The sequence below is a fragment of the Salminus brasiliensis genome, chromosome 3 (genome assembly GCF_030463535.1).
Source record: "Salminus brasiliensis chromosome 3, fSalBra1.hap2, whole genome shotgun sequence".
In the NCBI taxonomy this organism is placed as follows: domain Eukaryota; kingdom Metazoa; phylum Chordata; class Actinopteri; order Characiformes; family Bryconidae; genus Salminus; species Salminus brasiliensis.
The window spans coordinates 9757362-9777825 of record NC_132880.1 but is presented as its reverse complement, the minus strand read 5'-3'; the positions used below and the strand labels follow the sequence as shown (position 1 = coordinate 9777825).

At 39.5% G+C, this 20464-nt stretch overlaps 2 protein-coding genes across 3 annotated transcripts in view; both read left to right on the top strand.

The window, feature by feature from the left end:
- Positions 1-16438, top strand: part of LOC140551767 (ubiquitin-conjugating enzyme E2 E2-like) — a 70574-nt gene extending 54136 nt beyond the window's left edge. For both annotated transcript variants that reach the window (XM_072675404.1, XM_072675403.1), the window contains exons 4-6: positions 1879-2011; positions 9178-9325; positions 15650-16438. In XM_072675404.1, the coding sequence (XP_072531505.1) occupies positions 1879-2011; positions 9178-9325; positions 15650-15747 (379 nt within the window). In that variant the 3' untranslated portion in view covers positions 15748-16438. The remainder of the gene's footprint in view (positions 1-1878; positions 2012-9177; positions 9326-15649) is intronic.
- rpl15 (ribosomal protein L15) overlaps positions 1-20464 on the top strand; it is a 133591-nt gene that overhangs the window by 85365 nt on the left and 27762 nt on the right. The gene's annotated exons all lie outside the window — the stretch shown is intronic.

Genomic DNA, 20464 nt, shown 5'->3' with positions numbered 1-20464 from the left:
GTTCAAGTCCGTACATTTGAGAAGTGAGTGAGTGAGGCAGCTGGAGAGAGGAAACTGGAGCTGCAGGACCCAGTAAAAAAACGTGGTATCATGCCATCTCTACCTAACACTGTCCCATTTTGGTTGAACTCGCTCTATATCAGATTATATTTATTAGAACTGGGACATTTTGGTACTTAATCATTGTTGCCCTTTACCCCAGTTATCTGTGGCACTGTTGAGTGGAATTGGTAGCATTAGGAGAGAAAAGGCAAGTGCAGCTGCCCGAGTCCCATTTAGAATCAGATTAAGATTAGCTCTCTACCTCCCTGAACGAGTGAGAGTGGCTCAAACAATGACACTGTGCTGGAAGCAGCTGCCAGGAAGGGTAACTGATGTGTTGAGAGGAGGTGATCGTAAGTAAGGGAATAATTCACTAATTTTCTGAGCATCAGAAAGTAATCAGAAAGATTTTACTCTCTGATTATTGACGTAACCTTATTATAGCATTTTTAAAGCGCGGAATAGTATTATTTATAGCTGTCATCCAACACCTGGTTTGGTAAATCAGTCCTTAATGATGTTAAATCAGGTGAGCTGGGGATAGAATTAAACAATCCACACATTGACTAGGGCATCCAGAAGAAATCTGGAACCAAGCTTTGTTCTCTAAACTCAAAAGGAAATATTTACTTTTAATGTAATTAATGTATCCCTTAAAAAACATTTAAGATACCATAAATAGTAAATAACGGCTGATTTATTTCTACAGTGATGAAAACACTGATTTGGTTTCATGCTTTGATTGCCCTGTTCAGACTCTTTTATACACTTGACTTTAAGTCAACATCATTACTATGAACAATAGAAAAGTATAATATTATATAAGAACAGTATAAATAAAAAGAAGAGTTTTATCTTGGGATACATTTATCTTGTATATTTGAGAATACAAGCATACAAGTTTGAGAATCCTCTTCACTTCACCAAACCATAAACTGCAAATCAACCAAATGGCCAAAGTTAGTAAAAAATACCAGTCATAAAACTTACATTTCGGATCGGATCATGGTTTTTGTGTTTGACTTTGGCATGCCCATTTAACAGTATTTATGAGGACTGTATGTAAAAAAAAAACATGTCCATTAAACATTTCTAATCAATTTTACTTGGTATCATTGCTGTTAAGACATAAACGACGTTAGATCAGTAGCCTATGGTTATAATTTGTCTATTTGTCTAGCTAACAGAATGATTTCCTGAATTAACTGTGGTTTGGATGTTACAGTAGTTGAAGTGTTGTATGCAAAAATATTTGTTTACGGGTGTTTCTGGCACTTAAAATTCAGCAGGCATTGAGTGGACACTCTAAAGAGGAAAATCCAAGAGAAACATAGGACATTGCTTTTAAATGGTGTTCAAAGACTGTAAAGACGGACTGTTGTTGCTTCTGTTGTTTCCATGTCTTCCAACATTCTTCTACTGTATGATCATCCTTAACCCTCGTGGGCTACACCAACTCAATTCGTTTTTCAAAAGTCTGAGCCAGAACGTTGCTGGTGCCAGATTTGTCTAAATTGGACAGCTGTGGTTGCATGTTTTGGTTACAAACAGTAGAGCGATTAAAAACCGAACAGAGAAGTACTGATCATACAGATTAAAAGCAAGTGTTCAGTCCTGTTTTATCACACTCTGAGCACTTTTTTTTTTAACCCAGCCCTGAACTCCCTGGTATCAGGTATTTTGAAGGTGTATTAACCCTACAGCTAGTTCGGTCCATCCTTGAAAGCAGTAATGATTAAGCCTTGCTGTTATTTCGGTACTACTGCCGAACATTGATTTAGTGAGACTCTTCTGCTCTTATTTGATGGACGGCGTGTTCTTTTATTTTTTCTTCAGTGCTGGTCCAAAAGGAGACAACATCTATGAGTGGAGGTCAACCATCTTGGGTCCCCCAGGCTCTGTCTATGAGGGAGGGGTTTTCTTCCTCGACATCGCCTTTACTCCAGACTACCCCTTCAAACCACCCAAGGTGAGTCCGCTGACTGTCAGTTCATCCAGCTGTTTTAGCTAATTCAGATATTGGAGACTGAATTGTTATTTTTAATAATGAATGGGTAAAAGTAGTTGTCATCATTGTCATGATTTTGACTGTGGATTTGGCCGTGAACTGGTAAAGGTAGCATAGAGGGTAACACCACTGCCTTCCCCTGTGGTAGACGCCACACTACACCAATAAAAATCTTTGGGCTGGACTCCTAAAGGTTGTGGACACGGACACATGAGCCTTAGATTGCATGGTCTAAGTGCAACCAAAATCAGGAAAACAAATACACACAATAGCACACAAATGGTCACAAAACTCCTCAATTAAATTCAAATAGGATCATGATTTTTGAGACAAGGATGGGATAGTTTTGCATAAACCTTTAAACTTTGGGATGCCCATTTAACAGTATTTATGCGGACTGTATGTGGGGGGAAAAACATGTCCATTTAACATTTCTAATCAATTTTACTTGGTATCATTGGTGTAGACATACACAGTACTCAACATTAGATCAATAGCATTAGATCAGTAGTAATGGACATAGTTTCAAGGATTAACCATGGTTTGAATGTTACAGTAGCTGAAATGTTTATGTAAAAATGTCTGATTACAGGGGGTTCTGGTGCCTAAATTCCGGCAGGTATTGTGAGTGGACACTCCGAAGAATAAAATCCAAGAGAAACATAGAACAGTGCTTTTAAATGATGTTTAAAGACTGTAAAGATTGTAGTTGCTTCTGTTGTTTCTGTGTCTTCCAACATTCTTCTACATTGAAGTTTGACCTTCAATGTAGAGCCCCCATACACTGCTGTCATCTCAGTCACAAATAGCTGGAGTTTAGTTTTGCTTGCAGTATCTGTTCACTTGGCACAGCTTCCCCATTTTCCAGGATCAGCTGCTGCGCAAGCCGGGGACAACACAGTCTGCTCACATGGTTTCAGGTTGTGCGTCTTTTACTTTCATGTGATTCACGTTGTTCGAAGGTCCGTTGATAACTTTAGGATACATTTTCTTTGCGAACTCCTGCCATTGATGCATACCTCAGACAACATCAGCTGTCTGGGTTTGACGCTCCTTCACTCCTACATCGCCAAACTATTTTGAAGCTTTAAAATATTTTTCATTAAAAATCTACTACGACATGGCTACTTATGTGAACATGAAGTCAATAGTAGAAGTATACTACTGTAGAACAATAGTACAACTGATTTCATGAAATGGAGATTTTGATTGGTTCTGCTACTGAATTTGACTGCCTGTTTGATGAAATAAAGGATTTGATTGGTTTTGCTACTGGATTTAACCGCCCCTTTAATAAAATGAAGATTTTGATTGTTGTATATCTGAATTTTTTTTGTGTCATGTGACATGGATGAATAGGTGGTGTCCAGATCAAACACAGGCTGTTAATTGTACCTATTGATACACCCTAAAAACATCTACTGTGAACTGTCTGTTAACGATTAGCTGGGTGTCTGTGTTCTGTGAAGCTGTCTGTTCTGTGTATGTGTGTGTGTTTGGGTGTTTGCTGAAGTAGCTGAAGGGCCAGATTGAAACCTCTTGACTGTTTATTTTTAGTTTGGAGTTGTGGTCAAGGCATGTACAGAAATACTGCAGGATGTGTTTGTTAAGACTTACTATTTGCACGTGTGTTTGTATGAGCGCTACATGCAAACAGTCTTCTGTATTTTTAGATGAGCCACTTTCAGAACTAATCGTGTGTGTGTTTGTGTGTGTGTGTGAGAGAGAGAGAGAGAGAGAGAGAGAGAGAGAGAGCTCATGTGTGTGGTGAGCAGATGTTGTCATTTGTCAAATCAAACAACAACCTTTTCCTCAGTTTCCTCAGGTTACGACCTTTGCAGGTGCACTGCAGGCCTCGCATTGGTATGTTTTATGGGCTGGCTCCCTCTCACTTACTCACTTTTGCGCTCTCTCTCTATCTCTTTCTTTTTCCTTTCTTTTCCTTTTTTTCTTTCTTCTCATTTCTCATCTCTCCCTCTTCTGTTTTAATTTCCTTTCTATCTTTCTATCTTCTATCCTTCTCCATCTCTCTTCCTCTCTTCCTTATTTCTCTCTGTTTACATTCCCTAACCTATCTTTTCCCCCTTGTTTTCTCCTCTTGTCCTTTCTTTTGCTTTACCTTCCTCTCACTCCCTCATCTGTCTTTTTTTTCTCTCTCTCTCTCCTCCATTTCCATTCTTTCCTTTTTCTCCTTCCATCTCTCTCTCTCTCTCTGTCTCTGTCTCTCTCTCTCTGTCTCTCTCTCTCTCTCTCTCAGCACACCCTCCTTTATGAGGAAACAGAAGTCCTGCTGTTTTGTTTTTATTGTCCTCCTGTTCTTGAAACTGAATCCCTCAGCATGTTCGGACCACACTGACTCTGGTTCTGTGTTCGTATCATCGAGGGGGGAAAAAGGGTTTCTAGTGTCTCGACCATTCAGTCAAATGGTACTGTGGGCCGCAGTGCACTGCAGCAGTTAGTAATTAGCAGTTCAATGTAGTAATGTATGAAGACAGAGACCCATATCACACTCCACACAAGGAAAACAACAAGACAGATACAAAACACACCTTACTTAAGTGCATGACATGGGTACTTGGTATAAACACCCTTCATAAATGCACAACTAAAACAGGTAGGCTAACACAGAGTATATTTACTGCTGCTAGTCTTTAAGCACTGATCTGAGATATGCTGTTTACTGATAGTTGCCTGTTCTTGTTTTATAGTATTACCAGTTAAATCCTTTATATAAGCTTTATACCCGTCTAGCAGGCACTTGGCATTGGGCCTGGCGACCTTAGGCCCATTCTGTTGCTCATGCTTTCTTATGGAGATTATGCAATCTGTGAGCAATTGTGCCAACAAAGGGAGCTCCCAGAATGTAGTGATTAGAATGGATGTTTGAATACTTTTGAACATATGGTGTATATTAGATGTCTGGCCAAAAATTAAGAACATATTGTCGCTTCCCAGTAATAAAACATGTATCTCCAAAATGGTGACTTTACAGGAGAAGGCAAACAATGATAATTACTTGGAATAAACTCTTATTTTACACTGACTTCCATTCAAAGTAATTTAGAGCATTTTTATTGGCCTATTCATCCAGAATTATTTACACAGTGGACAGAGCAGCTACAGGGCTATGGAGAAAACAATTGGCCTTATTCTCTTATTCTTTTTAAGAGCTTCCTATGAAAAACAAATCTTCATGAGAAAAGTTTAGGTCTGATTCATGATGTGTTTTAAAGTGCAAAGTTGTTTATAAGCTCTGCTCTTATAATGATGGATCTCGTTGTCCTTGTAAACTAAACAAATCCCAAATAAGAAAACACTGGTAAAAAAAACTGCTTAAGTGGGGTTTAAGAAGACATTTTCTTATTAGAATGGTTGCTGAATAAGACCCAATGTTTTTTTTAGAACAAAAGCTAAGTGTTACATAATAATAATTTACTTAAAAAGGCATCAGGATTTACTTAATTTAAGAAATTTCAAATGATTTGACGTTAATTGACTCTTGAAGGAGTCTCATTATGGGCACTTGTTTAACTTGCTCAAATAGGATGGAGCGCCGTCGGAGGGATCTTGAAGTATGAGAGAACACAGACAGGCTGACTTTCTAAAGCCGCTCATTCGCTCCGGGCAAAATCGCACCACTGCACTCCCACTTCACACTGCTCACATACTCTGCTTCCTTCACACCGCCTTTTAAGCGCTTCTGTACAGGCTCCCCTGCTAGGCTTGCCTTAACAGTTTTAACTCCTGGTTTATACAAGCTCATGTGTTGTGTTTGGTCAAAGGTTCCCTGTTGAGTTGTTCTTGTACCGGCATTATAAACTACACTCCAGGGGGAAAACAATGAGGTTGTAGGAGTCCTCTCACTGATTGCTCTTTGCTTATTGTAATTAGGACTTTCTGAAGAACATGTATTTGTAAAACTCACATTCTAGTCTTGTGAACTGTCTGTTAATTTTCATAAATAAATATATTTGTGTTAGCTAGATAATAAAAAAGCTTACGCAGTGGTTACCTGAACATACAAACATCTGTAACCATCACAGTATTTGTTTACCTAATCAGGTATTTAGCTTTAGTAGGTTCCAGTGAAGAGATAAACAGTTTATTGTTTTAGAATGTAGGTGTTATTAGACAGTAATGAATTTAGCTGAAATATTGAAGCTAAACATTTCAAAATAATAAGTAATTATTACCCCCCCCCCCACACACACACACACACACCCACACACACCCACACACCCAAACCCCCAAATCCAATCTCTTAACACTGAGGATCTGCTAATAAATACTGTAGTAAAATAACTTTATTTTGAGTAGCATTTTCTATCATGAGATATTCTGGACTGATTGATTTAGTTCAGAGAGACTTTTCTTAAAATGACTGTTTTATAGTGTGTTTAATGTCTTATTATCCAGTCTGACTCACCTCTCTGACCATTTATAGCTCCCAGCTTCTTTAAAACAGTGTGTGTGTGTGTGTGTGTGTGTGTGTGTGTGTGTGTGTGTGTGTGTGTGTGTGTGTGTGTGTGTGTGTGTGTGTGTGTGGTGGTATACACTCTGGACTGGTATCTGTTGTCAACTACTGATGTGAAATAACTGGCTTATAGTAGATGAATGTGCCGTATGTGATTTGGGTTTCTATACTGTATGCATATTAGCATTAGCCTCCCCTCGGTTTTGAATGTGCTCTTCAGTTCTGGTTTAAAAACAAAGAAAGGCGTACGGTTCTCCTGCTGGTAAAACAGAGCGTTTCAGTGATAGTTTTATAAAGGTTCCGATATTATGGTCTGTTTTCATGTTTCACTGTAAAAGTTCCACACTGCAGACTCTCAACTTTTTATTTACCGTGTAAGAACGTCTTCAGTGCTGCCGGGCTGGGCTATAATGTCCGTTAAGGGCTATAATGTCCGTTAAGGGCACTTTAAGGACACCAGGTGGAGCTCTGAAGACCGCGGTTAAAACAAAGACTGGAACTCGATTTTGGATTAAAATAGCAGATACTTGATCCATGCAAATATACCTGGATGCCTAAACAATACTATACACTATAACATTACAATAAATACAATGAGACATTAAACATCTAAATAAATACACAAATGCAAAAAATACATAATAAAAACTTGTGGGGATATTGTTCAGATTTTCAATCAAACCATTTCATTGATTTTAATTAGCGTTTTATTTGTTTGTTGATTTGACTTTAAGTGCCTAATCATGACAGCCCATCGATGATCTAGTCTCTAGCCAAGTGCTGTCGGTCAAATGTTTCCTTCTCTTTCCAAAGTGAGATAGTTATTTTTATAACTCTACTGAACATAGCAGTAGGAATGACCTAATGTCTGCCTTTCTTTCCACAAGAAGGGCTAGTCAGTCCCGGTCACGGCCCTGATAGCCTGAGGCAGCGCTCCGGCTTCAACTCTCCTTTTCTCTATCAGAACCACTTCCTCTGCTTCCTCCAGCCTCAGCTCACTTACGGACCACTCAAGGGTGGTGTGATAGACGTTTTTATGAAAAGATAAAAAGAAAACTAGAGGGAGAAGAAGTGTTGAGTGGTTTTTGGTGATGCCATTTAGCACGTTTAGTTTAATGTAGTTTATTTGTCCACTGAAATCAGATATTTTTAGATTTTTTGGCCCAGTTCTCCATGGGGCCAAGTCTATCTCTGCTGAATGGTGTTTGTAGGGAATTGTTCTCCCCCAGTCATTGGTATACAGTGATATGCCTACATTTGTAGAAAAGGCCATAAATCTAATGCATATTATATTTATGCATTGGCTCTGAAGATCTGTCAGTGTGCGTTTATTAGGGAATGCCAGGTCCTGTATGATGTCGCCTGTCATTGTAGAGGGAAGGCTGAGCCTGATGAGCCTTTTATCTGTGTCATGAATACATACAGGGTTAAAGGGCAACCCTACTGATGTTTTGTTGTCAATTGTCTCTCTGTAACTCTCTCTCATCCCCCACCCCCCCCCCCACCCCCCCAGTTACACACACACACACACACACACACACACACTCTCTCTCTCTCTCTCTCTCTCTCTTTCATGACCTTGTGTTGCTCTTTTTGTTTAGTATGTTATGGTTTGGATAAAGAATAGAGAGGTAGCCCTGTGGTTGCTCAATCTTTAAACATGTTCTTGAATTTCCTACTGGGTGAGAGTAAGCCAAAGACTCACAATCAGGAATGGGCAATGAGGATGTGTATTTTTTTTAAACGTTAAAGTGCTTAGTCTCGACATCCAGCTGACACAATCACATGGATACAAAGAAGCTTTAATCTTTTTTTGTTTTGTCATTTTTTATATGGTACAATCAAAAACATGGACATAGATCCATGAAGTGAGAAGTGAAAGTGCTGTTCTTTCTCTGTCAACTAAATTTGACAACCAAATTAGTTGGAAACTAATTTAATACTCAATTAGTTGGCAACGTCATCACATTTCTTACGCTAACTATGAACAGTTCATGACGCAGGTGAACCACAGATTAAAAGCCAAAGTTTAACCGTAACAGTGTGGAATACAGTTTTACTGCTGCTGTTACTTTTTACAGTAATAAGTACCTCAGTTGTGATGGAGAGCTGCAGTGCAAACACAGACTGAGCAGCTCTCTGTCACATGAACGCAGCACAACACAGCTACACATCCACAGTGTCATCACTCTGATGTGTTCAGTTCTGTTATTGTGAAGCGTGGGAGTCTCATGTGGACATGGACTGACTGTAAAAAGGAGAACTCTTCAAATAAGTCAACCAAGAGATGTTATAAATGAGGAGACTGGCCACTGAAATGTGAATATGAATCGTAATGCTAACCATGGCATCTGTTTACGGAAAAAGTTCCTTCCTTCAACAAAAAGCCAACCAGTGAATTTTTTATACATTATTCATCTTTATTTTAAGTGCATAAAACAAAGCTAAAGTTAAAAGTTGAGAAGAGCTACTTAGTAAAGGAGCCATTCATAATCTAAATAGTCGATTACTTATTTCAGCCGATAGGTTTGACTATCAAATAAATTGCTTGTTGCAGCCCTAGTTTCCAGATCAACTAACTTGCATGCATGCCTGCTTGCATGGTGATAATGCTACTTTGACCAAAAAACTAAAGACTTGTTTGGTATTCCAGGTGACGTTCCGTACGAGAATCTACCACTGCAACATCAACAGTCAGGGCGTGATCTGTCTGGATATTCTGAAGGACAACTGGAGTCCAGCCCTCACTATCTCCAAGGTGCTGCTGTCAATCTGCTCCCTGCTGACAGACTGCAACCCTGGTAAGAGACACCTCAGTGCTACATTTAAAACCTACTCTAATAAGCAGTTTAGGCCTTAATGAAAAGGATCTGTTGTGTGAAACAAGTTGGGCAGGCATGCTGTTGTTTTGAGGAGATGAGATTTTTCTGATAAAGATATGTAGATGCTACTGATAATAAGGACGAAAGGTGACAACCCCCCCCCCAAGAATTCACACCAGACAAGCCACAGACAAGCATAGCTTATATTACATGCAAGAGAACAAGCATCCAGTATACACAGCTTCAGTTTAACAGTTTTTTTTTTCTTCTCTTATCTAATTAAGCCGTATTACAGAAGGACTAACGCATGACATCACAAACAGTAGATCTATATTACAAGGAAAACACATTCACAAGTTTTTACCACTGTATTTTCACTGTAACCACTAGGCTGAGATGATCATGTTCATTATGATATTAGGTATAGGTTACAATGCTGTGGAAAGTGGCAGTGTGATTTATGGATTAAGTGGAGTTATCTGTGGCAGATACATCAGTATTAAGAAGCTGAATTAATAGTCAGTTTAAACAGATAAGTATATTTGCGCCTATATTTAAAACTCTTGAAGAACGAATATATTAGAGTAGTGCTTTATCTGCTAAGTATAACTGTCATCTCATCATAAGTCAAAGTAAAGCCCTCACTCCAGTGTGTATAAACAAAAGTGTAAGCAAACCATTATGAGCCTTGAAATGCTGTTTGTGTCACTCATTGTTGATTGCTGCATTCAGATCTCCGTATGAATTCAGTGTTTGTTCTTAGATTTAGAGCTCAGTCTGTAAAACAACAAAGGGAACATGCCCCCCACCCCTTCCTTGTGTTCTTGCAGACAATTCAGTGCCGGGACTGCCACTTTGTTCTAAAATCCCTGATTTGTGGCTTTAATCTGTATTATGACTCCAGAAAGTCTTTTTAGCTGATTTGGAATGTAAATACCCGGGTACATGCCTTCCAAACCTGTCTGGTATTTGGTTGGTCTTGAATACACTTTGCATGGCTGGTATGTCAATGGTTTAAGTCAGAAAAAGGAGAAAATTCAAAGCTTGCTGATACTGATGAGAAGCACTATGCCACTAATACTTACTAAAGTAGCCTGTGCGGTACTGTGTAATTTTCATATTTTAAAGGTACAATATAATTTCTGCTCTTTAGTGCAGACATATTGCAATTCTTGACTTTACAGCCTGGTCATAAGAGACATTTAGAAGAACATTTTAGGATTTGTACAATGTGTACAAAATATAGATCGACCCTGCCACATATGCACGATTTACTGACGGAAATTTTATTACCTGAACCTACACCTAAACCTAATTCTAACTTAACTCAACCCCTACTCCTAACCCTAAACTATAGTAGAAAGTTATTACCATTTCTAATGGGGTTTTGTTCATTAATTGTATTTTTAGAAGCTCCATAACAGAGAAAAGCAGCTTTTCGCAGTATTTGGCACAATAAAATAGTACATATTTTAGAAATATTACAAATTTCTTGAGTTACACGTTTAGTCATATAGGTTTATTTTAGATTTTATTTTATTTGAGATCTTGGTGAACTGTAAGAGTTTGTCCTTCAGTCTGCGTCATCAATGTTGAAACACTTTCATTAAGAAAAGACATACTTTCAGTCCTAGCACAGTGCTGCTTCCACTATTTTCCATTTCTAACAACTAACTGAAACCTGCTTAGACTGCTGTTCCTATTCACAGTCAGTGACCTTCCAGAAGGCCTAGAGTTTCAGAGGCCTATGTTTGGTCACTTTTGGCCTCACACAATTGGATCCATCCATTGTCAAACACAATTAAAACAAAATTCTTGTGTAAGCTTATAATTATATATAACATTTAAGGTCTTCTATCCAGCTTGTGATGGCCTAGCCAATGGAAGAGATTGTTTGGTTGTATCTACCAAGATACCACATGGGCATAAAAATGCTGATCCAGAGTGTTCCTCACTACAGAGCTCTCATTGTGTCTGTCTCACTGTCTGCATAGACACCCCACAGCGTTGACACAGTCTGGGATCTTGTCTTTAGTACCAAAGGCCTTGTATTGTGTTCTGAGAATGTATCTGTATTTATATACATTCACAGGAAAGTGCATTACAGTTTAAGACTTGTACAATATAGAATAAAACAGAACTGAGCAATGTATTGTCTACAATGGTACATTTTATGATAATGACATTGCTAGAGATGGGTAATATGACTCCCACCCACCCCTAGACATACTACGATATAGCTGACATTGTTAACGTTAATATATATAATATATGTGGCAGATAATTAGCATAATCATTATCAAGTCATTTCACTTCAGTGCAAACTACATCAGAGATCAGATACTATAAAATATAATCTGATACTGTAATATATCTTGAGAAAATATGATTGTCCTGAATTTCTTAATATAGCCCAGTCTATAGTCTGTCTGCTGTCATTCACCCTTAAGCCCTTTATTATTCAGTTCCTGATGACAGTGATTCACCATTTATATAATATCTGGTCATGGGTTCTTGTGGTCTTGTGGACCAATGATGAATAGGTACACCTTTATAGCAGCTCAATAAGGTAAGTGGAGCTCATAAAAGGGTTAGTGAGTGGAAGTGTTTCTAATTAACTGGATGGTCAATGTAATCCCATTCTATAGCTAAATGCATCCCAGAGTCATCACAGCTCATATCTTAGAAACCCAGGAGAACAGTAAAGAATGTAGTTCTTATCTGACCCTAATGATAATTACTTCTACACAAATCTTTTATTGGCAGTTTTATTGGCATAGATATGGTCAATTGCCATTAGCAGCAGTGGCAGACCTGTTGAGAACGTAGCAAATTCTATATTTATATATCTGCAACTTGCTCTTCTTGCTGCCTCAAAACGATTGGTTGAAGATGAGCAACTTGGGGCAATCTGTGTAAATAAAGATCAACTCCCCCCCCTCCCGAAATGCTAATCGATATGTGACCAAGAGGACGGTTACGGAAATGCGCCATTAATGATGGCTAACTGGCCCACTTCCAACATCACACATTATAGCAGGAGGCAAATTAGTCCCATCTAGTCTCGGCCTCCAAATGAGACGAGAAGATGGCTCCTGGCACTGTTTCCACTGTGTGCTGCCAGCCTTGCAGGCATGAGCATCCCGGCAGGAAGAAATCCACAAGCGCTGGCGCATCAGAGGCACCATAACAATGATTGTTTTTTAGCTGAAGGTGCAGCCAGCAGCCTTGTAGCATAATGGGAGCTATCTCTTGCGCTGCGCTGTGCTGGAGTGATCTCGCAGTGGTTATTTAGAGTCATAAAGAGAAATTCCTCACCATGGGTGATATAACCGGGAAGCTAGAGGACAGCATAAACACACACACACACACACACACACACATATTTGTTTTTATACAGTGTCAGGGCATGAAGTCATACAAATGTGTCTAAGAAATCTTGAAATCCTTCCTATTTTGCTAAATAGTAAAAAGAAATATCAGTATAACGATAGATAGATACTTTATTGATCCCAAAGGGAATTTAGCGGCCAGTAGCAGTTACACAATACAGCACAGTAATACAATACAAAAATAACAATACGATATACCTAACCAACGATAAAAGGCATTGCCCAGTAATAAATAATAAGAATGAAAAATGTGCAAGAGGAGCGGGTATCAGCAGATTAAAAACTATACTGAATAAACATGTGCATATATGTATTTAAGTAAATATTTAAATTAAATGTAGAATTTGTGAAATTTTACCATGAATTTCAGACTTTTTTTAATGGTTAATTGGTTAATTTCCAATTATATTAAAAAAAAAACAGCAAATACTGAATTGTCTCATAACATTATATGTCAAGGTCTGGCATGTTTTAGATTAGGTAACTTTACAGCCAGTTCAGTCAGAAATGGGCAAGCATTCGGACAAGGGCCAAATTCAGATGACTGGGTGGGAGCATTTTTAATCCAAGGCTTGCAGGGTGTACAGCAGTGTCAGCAGTGGCGAGTACCTACCAACAGTTGATGAAGGTGGGACAAACCATGAACTGGTGGCAGAGTGTTGGGTGGCCAAGGCACATCGGTGCACTAGGGTAACAACAGTTATCCCACATGGTCAGAACCGACAGAAGGGCTCCTGCGGCGCTAGTGCATCACACCCTGCTGCAGCAAGTTGCCCATACTAACACCGATCTACTGTCGAAAGCACTTAAAATGGACATACAATCATCTGAACTGGTCCTTGGAGCAGTAGAAGAAGGGTCACCTGACCTCATTTTCTGTAAATTATGTCAATGGACAGGTATGTATGCACAGTTTACCTTGGGAAGTGATGCCCCAAGATGCATGGTGGGAAAAAGACAAGCATGCAAATGTAGTTGGGTGCTCTGGACACTGTTCTGCTGCGAAACCCCAGACCCCGGTATTGATGTGGATGTCAAATTGACGCGTGTCTACCTACACATGGCCGAATATGTGGCACTGCTATTTCCCAATGGCAGGGATAGTGCACTCTGCTACATAGCACACATTGCTTAGGGATGGTTTGAGGAAAATGACCGGTTTAAGAGTTTGCCTGTGCTCCAAATTCTCCAGATCTCAATCCAATCCAGTGCTAGAACAAGAAATCTGATCTGTGGTTGCTCCACCATACGGAGGTCTTGTCCAGTTGCGGGTTGGAGCTGTTGGAGAACCAACAGCATATTAGACCTAGTATAGAGAACCTATGCAATTGATTCCCATGTATGTTACATGTATTTAAGAACCTGTTTAGCATCATAACCAAACAAATGACCCTTACAGTTTAAAAAAAAAAAGGAAAATAGAATCTGCAGCTTTTAAAAGAAGCACATGACCTTGTCAAGACCAGTTTGCTTCCAGTGGTTCCAGTTCTCTGGTTTTTATACATCAGCAGGACATTTTGTCCAAGCAATAAAAAAAACAGTGTTCAGCCTCACTTTCACAGCAGTGCACATTTTACAACAGACCCCGACATTTATACCTTCCACACATACACACACACACACACACACACACAACCCCATTTCCCCCCTACTAACAGTACATAGGCTCATTGCTGCAGGGTTAAATCGGAATGTCCGCCCCTCCCCCCCTCATGCTCTGCGCCTGCCCCCCTGAAGGTGCTGTTCAAGCAGGAGAGATCAATGAGACATAGCTCATTAAAGGGGGGCCAGGGCGCAATGACAGTTAATTAACCCTCACAGGCCTTTCGTTTCCTAATAGCGCACACTCTCTCACACATCCGCACATGCTCACGGGTGCGCAATCATCCTTAAGCACCACGGTGTGCTGCTCAGGAGCCATGTCCTCTAACCCCAAAACTGAACAGCTACTCACTTATATCGCTCCATTGCCCCCAGCTGCTGATCTCAGGTCAGCTTTGATTTTGATGTCCCAGCAGTTGGTGGTGTGTATTTGGCAGAGGGAAGATGAGCTCAGACTGTTGATGAAGAGGTTCTCACACAGTATGGGGCTTGTTTACCCACACTCTTTAGGGTTGACCCCCAGTTCTCCACAAGCTCTCAGCCAAAGGAGCCTTGACCTTGGCCCCTCTTAACATAGAGTTAACCTTGAGAACGTGAACCTTGAATATGACATATGCTCTCATTGTGTTGATGAGCAATGGTTGTTTGGATGACTTTTGGTGGATTCCCTAGATTGAAATCTAGTCTAAGGCCAGACTGAATAAAGATTTTCATTTGCAGTGTAGTGTGGACCATCCTACCAACCCAAAGAGCCATCTACCAACCCAAGAGAGTGGCCTATAATGCTCTCTCGGATTACTGGTCACGGATGGCTGTGGTATTAGCTGCAATCTTGCAAACCCATTGTTAGGGTCCGTGATTAGACAGTTCTGCTACTCTGGAGCCCTTTTTGTAATATTTAATGAACATTTAATTTGTTTTGCTTTGCATGTGGTACTTCAGATTGTTGTTCAAAATAAAGAAATGCTGTTTGGTTAAAGTTTACAATTCTGTGCGTAGCTCCCATTGGTGTCATTTTAAGAGAAGACCATTGAACAAAGCAGTTGGTTTTATTCAAGATATCAAGTTTATTTTCTAAGACACTCGTTTAGCATGAAGAGAGCATGAGTCCATTATCTTTATTGTTAGCTTAAAGCTTAAATATTGACCTCATACCATGATAGATTTGTATATGGCCATACATTGTATTGTTGTGATTTTGAATTGTATCAATACTGGTCAGAACTAAATAAACGTGTTTCTTTAAGCGGTGAGGCGTCGGAGCTATTGCTAACAGCCTTTGGTGCTCTCTCTCCTTATTTTCTCACAGCTGACCCTCTGGTGGGAAGCATCGCCACACAGTACCTGACCAACAGAGCAGAACACGACAGGATAGCCAAACAGTGGACCAAGCGCTACGCCACATAAACCCTCTCCTGCACTGCTGTGCCTCCTGCGACCCTTCAAAGCACACCCGGTCCTCGATCCAGATGTTCCCCTGCCTGCCCCAATCCCTAAAAACAAACTGTCCTTTGTTTTCTTGTTGACTTGAACGCTTTTTATACAGTAAATGTATACTAAGAGCAGATCAGGATTGTACTTTTTTTCCAGTGCGCTGAATGTTGGCATGGTCATCAAAAGCTTTATTATTATTTGTAATGTTTTTTTGTTGTTGTTGTTGTTATTATGTTCTTCTATTGAGCTGCATTACTGAGGAACAGGTGGACTGCACCCAATGGTTTTCTTCTGGATCTTCATGTATTTTTGTTCCTCCTGGGCAGAAGACACTCAAGACAAAGACCAGGCAGTCATCACTGAATCTTTTTCTCCATTAGGCAAACTTTTTCCTCTCTCTCTCTCTCTTTCTCTCTTTCTCTCTTTCTCTTTTTTTCTGATTGATGTTTTAAGTCCAGATTTCCCCCCTTCGTGTTGTTTATGTGGAACACTACGGCACTGGCCTGTTTATCTTGAGATGCCCTGTACCAGTTCAGTATATCAATGGGCCTGCTGCTCGCCACGTGCCGCCATTGGCTGTTTGTTGTTAAATGCACATTGTGAGGGAAAACTCAATCGATACTCTGTTAAACAACTGAGTGAATAAATGAGGTGTTGAGCTGAAGCGTGGTTTGGTTGGTGATGCCTGTGCAGTTGTTCTCGGTTTAACGTCTCGCTGACCATGAGTGTGCTTTTTTCCTGTTTATCACAGGCTTTTCCTTTAGAACAAGACTACTTTTACCCCACTACTAACCAGCCTCCCAATCTAGTGAAAAGGTATTTTCACTAGCTTCCTAAATTCCTTTGTGAGTGTTTGGGGCTTAATAATATTTTCCGTTCGGCTGTGCATGTGTGCTTGTGGAATTTCGGAAAAGTAACTCTGGTGACCTCAGTCTCGTTGCATGTGACACACTTACACTCTGAATTAAGGTATTGTTCATACACTGCATGTCAAGATTGATCATGACACCCTGTTTAAGTAGCAAATTCAACTACTTTAAGGTGCACCCATTGCTGACAGGCGTTCAATTCTGCATTCACAGCTTTGGGAAAAAAAACAGCATTGCCAAAGGCCGGGAAGGTCTGCAGCAGCCACATATGGGCCTATGTTAAACATGCCCAATGCCAAGCACCATTCAGCAGAGTGTAAACCCCCCCCCAGCATTAGGTGTGTTATCTGGAGTGATTGAGCACCTACCCCAATTATGTAGTGGGTGGGCCAACAATTATTGAAAACCAGAGGTGACTGTTCAGGCCACGGATGTCAAAACCCACATGTACTATAATGCTAGTTTCTGCTTGACCTCTCATTGGATTCTTTTAGCATATTAAAGATAATGGCAATGCACTTGAGCATTTTTTTTGTCCTAGATTAAACAGCATTGAAACATGGTACAGACATCAACATGTAATTTACTTTGTAACCTTTGCAAGAATCCTGTCACAGAGCTGTCACAACTGTGTTCCAAAAACTGAATCCTGGTTAGACCAACACTTGTATTGTTGGTGGCTAATCTGATAGGCCTTCAGTCCTAAACAACAGGAGAGCTCATTTAGGTGCATTTATTGAAATGCCTACATACCTACTAATACTAATATCTATTTGATTAAATCTGATTGGACAATTTTACGTTTAGCATTTGAGAAATGTAACCCCTTCGTTTCCAACCAAAACGTCATTATACAATTATTAAAGAGTGGTAGTGTAAATTTACATAGTTTTAAAAACTAGCTTGATTTTATTTAATAAAATGAGTTCAAATTAGTCATGCATTTTCTGTCCTTCTCTGAAGGCAATAATATTGTATTAATTATATTTCGGAATTCACAGCATGAAATGTTTAAATTGATTGTAGTAGTCTTTACTAAAGCTTCTCTAGATGTTCTCTGGACAAGGGCGTAGGTTTGATTTTGACATTGGTGGGGACATAAAAGCAGTCCACAGGGGGCATCCTGGAAGCTGAGGCTTTTTGCATTAATAATAGACACACACACATTTAGAGTTGCCACCAGTTAGCCTACAGACACGTTCCTCATTTAATAATAAAAACATTTAGTTGATAGAGCTCTGGTGCTGTTGGCAAATTTTTTTGTTTGTTTAACACAGTCAGACTTTTAACTTCTGTTAGCACAGGAGGGTGGTTGGCATCACCCTTGTTGCTTATATCCCACTGGTGAAACAGGGGGTGTTACAGCTTTTACTTAAGTTAAAGCACACCACAGTCTATTAAACCGTGACACCCGGCACAAAAAGACTGAGGCCTCTTCAATGACAAATTTAATGTACAGCAATCTAAAGCTTGTGCTATAGAGAGACTTGAAGTGATGAAAAGATTTTTTCCCACATGCCCCATGTGTGTAATGGCACTTTTAAAAGGGCTTTGACTGTTTTCTGGCTGCCTCAGAGAAAAAGGGCTCAAGTGGGTGAAAAAAATGCTGCATGAAAGAACTCCCACTGCTGAGTGCCCTTGGAAATGAAGTGATATTTATTTACTCATGCAAAGAATTCCAAATCCAGAAAGTGATTCTGCTGCTGCTTCTCCCATTGCTTGCAGAGTGTTTTAAGGCCTTTAGGAAAAAAAGACATTAAAGAAGGGGAGGAGAAGCAGTAGAACACCTACTCCCAGACAGAAACAAGGGAACACAAGATGGGCCATCACTCGTAGTCTGTTGATTGGGAATTTATGCTTGTTATGTAAAGACCCAAATGGCTGTCTGCCCCACCAAAAGCAGTGTGCATTCAAGGGTCAATGGTCAATTTGCAAACCTGTCTGTCTATAAATGGCCCTAATTGAGAAGAATGATTAAGAATTAGCCTGGTTTTAGGTTGACTGATTTAGTAGGAGTTACCATGTTAAAAATAAAGGTGCTTCAAAAAACAAAGACATTTTTCATCTCCGAAACGATGTCAAATAAGAGCTGATTATGTGCATGCTGTTTGCTTTCCCAATCATCCCCATTACCTGAGCCGTGGCCAGCATTGTTGCTTATGGATGCAACCGGTTAATTATCTCTCCACAAACAGCTGGCTAAGTGCATTCTACCACGTCGGTACTACTTAAAGCATTGACTTAAAGTATTGACAAAAACATCTTGCCCAGGTGTTTCATCAAGCCAGATGGCCTTTGCTGTGGGCCGTAAACAGGCTGCATCTCATCGTCTACAGCCACTCTGCCCGCTGTTCGTCGTACAACCATACATAATGCAAGCAGACAGAGAGACAGACAGGAAGTGTGTGTGTGAGAGTGGAAACCCCTTGAAACCCATCCTGTTACAAATGCAAACTACTTTGATGGGGGAGGGGTGGGGTGCCTTTAGATCAGTGGTATAAATGTGGGTAAGTGGGGCAATTCTTGCAGTGGAGCTTGAGGCTAAGGGCAAGGGGGGTAAAAACCCTACCCATCAATTCACCCTATCCTTCTGCACAGTGTGAGTAAAGATACCCTACATTTATCTTTGTATTTTATCTTTCCTCTGAACTCCCTACAACAGTCTTATAAAATCTTATAACAGCCACAATGCATTTTTACAAAACCCTAAATCCTTTAGTGTTTAACAGAATGTCTTAAAAACTGATAGATGTAATAAATGAGACTGCATGGTGTCTCATTTAAAAAGCAGTCAGGATTGAAACACTCCTCATAACTTTCACTGTTACTGGGTAGAGCTTAGCTGCTGGAGACTACACTGGCAAATATATGTAAAAGCATTGGTGATTTCAAAAAGAAAATGATCTAAAATGGGTCGTTTTTAAAGCTAGTTTCAGATTGTGTAGAGAAGACATTTGAAAATGTAATGGTTAATGAGTTCATAAAACTTATTTATTTAAAAAAGTAAAGGAAATTTGTATTTCTATGATATAAGGCCTGTAATCCTAAATTAAGGAAACTGCCTTAAAAGTTTAACTAACAGGATTATACAGTCCACCCCCAGCCAAGGAAAAACAGGACAGACACATGCTAGTCAGAAGCCATTTGACTCTTTTAGACATGTATTTTAATTTAGTTTTTTAGTTTAAACAGTAAGGTCAATAAATCATATTTCCAGGCTAAATATCACACTTTATATGGTAGTTTCTGACATCTAGACATCCTTCTTCTTTTAAACTTGTTAGATGGCTCACAATTCAAGACTAAATAAAACGCTAAATCATTTATTATCTAACACTTCAAGACTGTATTTGCTGGGAATATTAAAAATAACTTACTCAGATCATGGAAGATCATGGAAGACTGTGGACAAAGTTGTTCATGATTGTATATCGATTAAACCTTTTATTGCAAAATGAATCCCTCAACCTGTTCAATGGTGCTCATAATTGTCAGTAAATAACATGACTAAGCATTAGTGATAGTTTTCAAAGGCCAAAATCTCCTTTTAATTAAGGAGTAAAGTGATTGACACACTAGCTTATAAATGTAAATACTCAATATTTCATTAACTAACACCTTGTGGTAGTTTTTGAAGGCAACAATTAGCTGTAAACTTGTGAAGTGGACAGACGAGAGCTTAAAATGGGAACTGTCAGTAAAAAGTAACAAACGGGCAAAAAAAATGTGGTGGTTTTTGCTGGGAAAAAAAAAGCATTGTCATCGGTCGATACAATATTTTACAATTATCAGCAAAACCAAACTGTAACTGTTGTATGCTA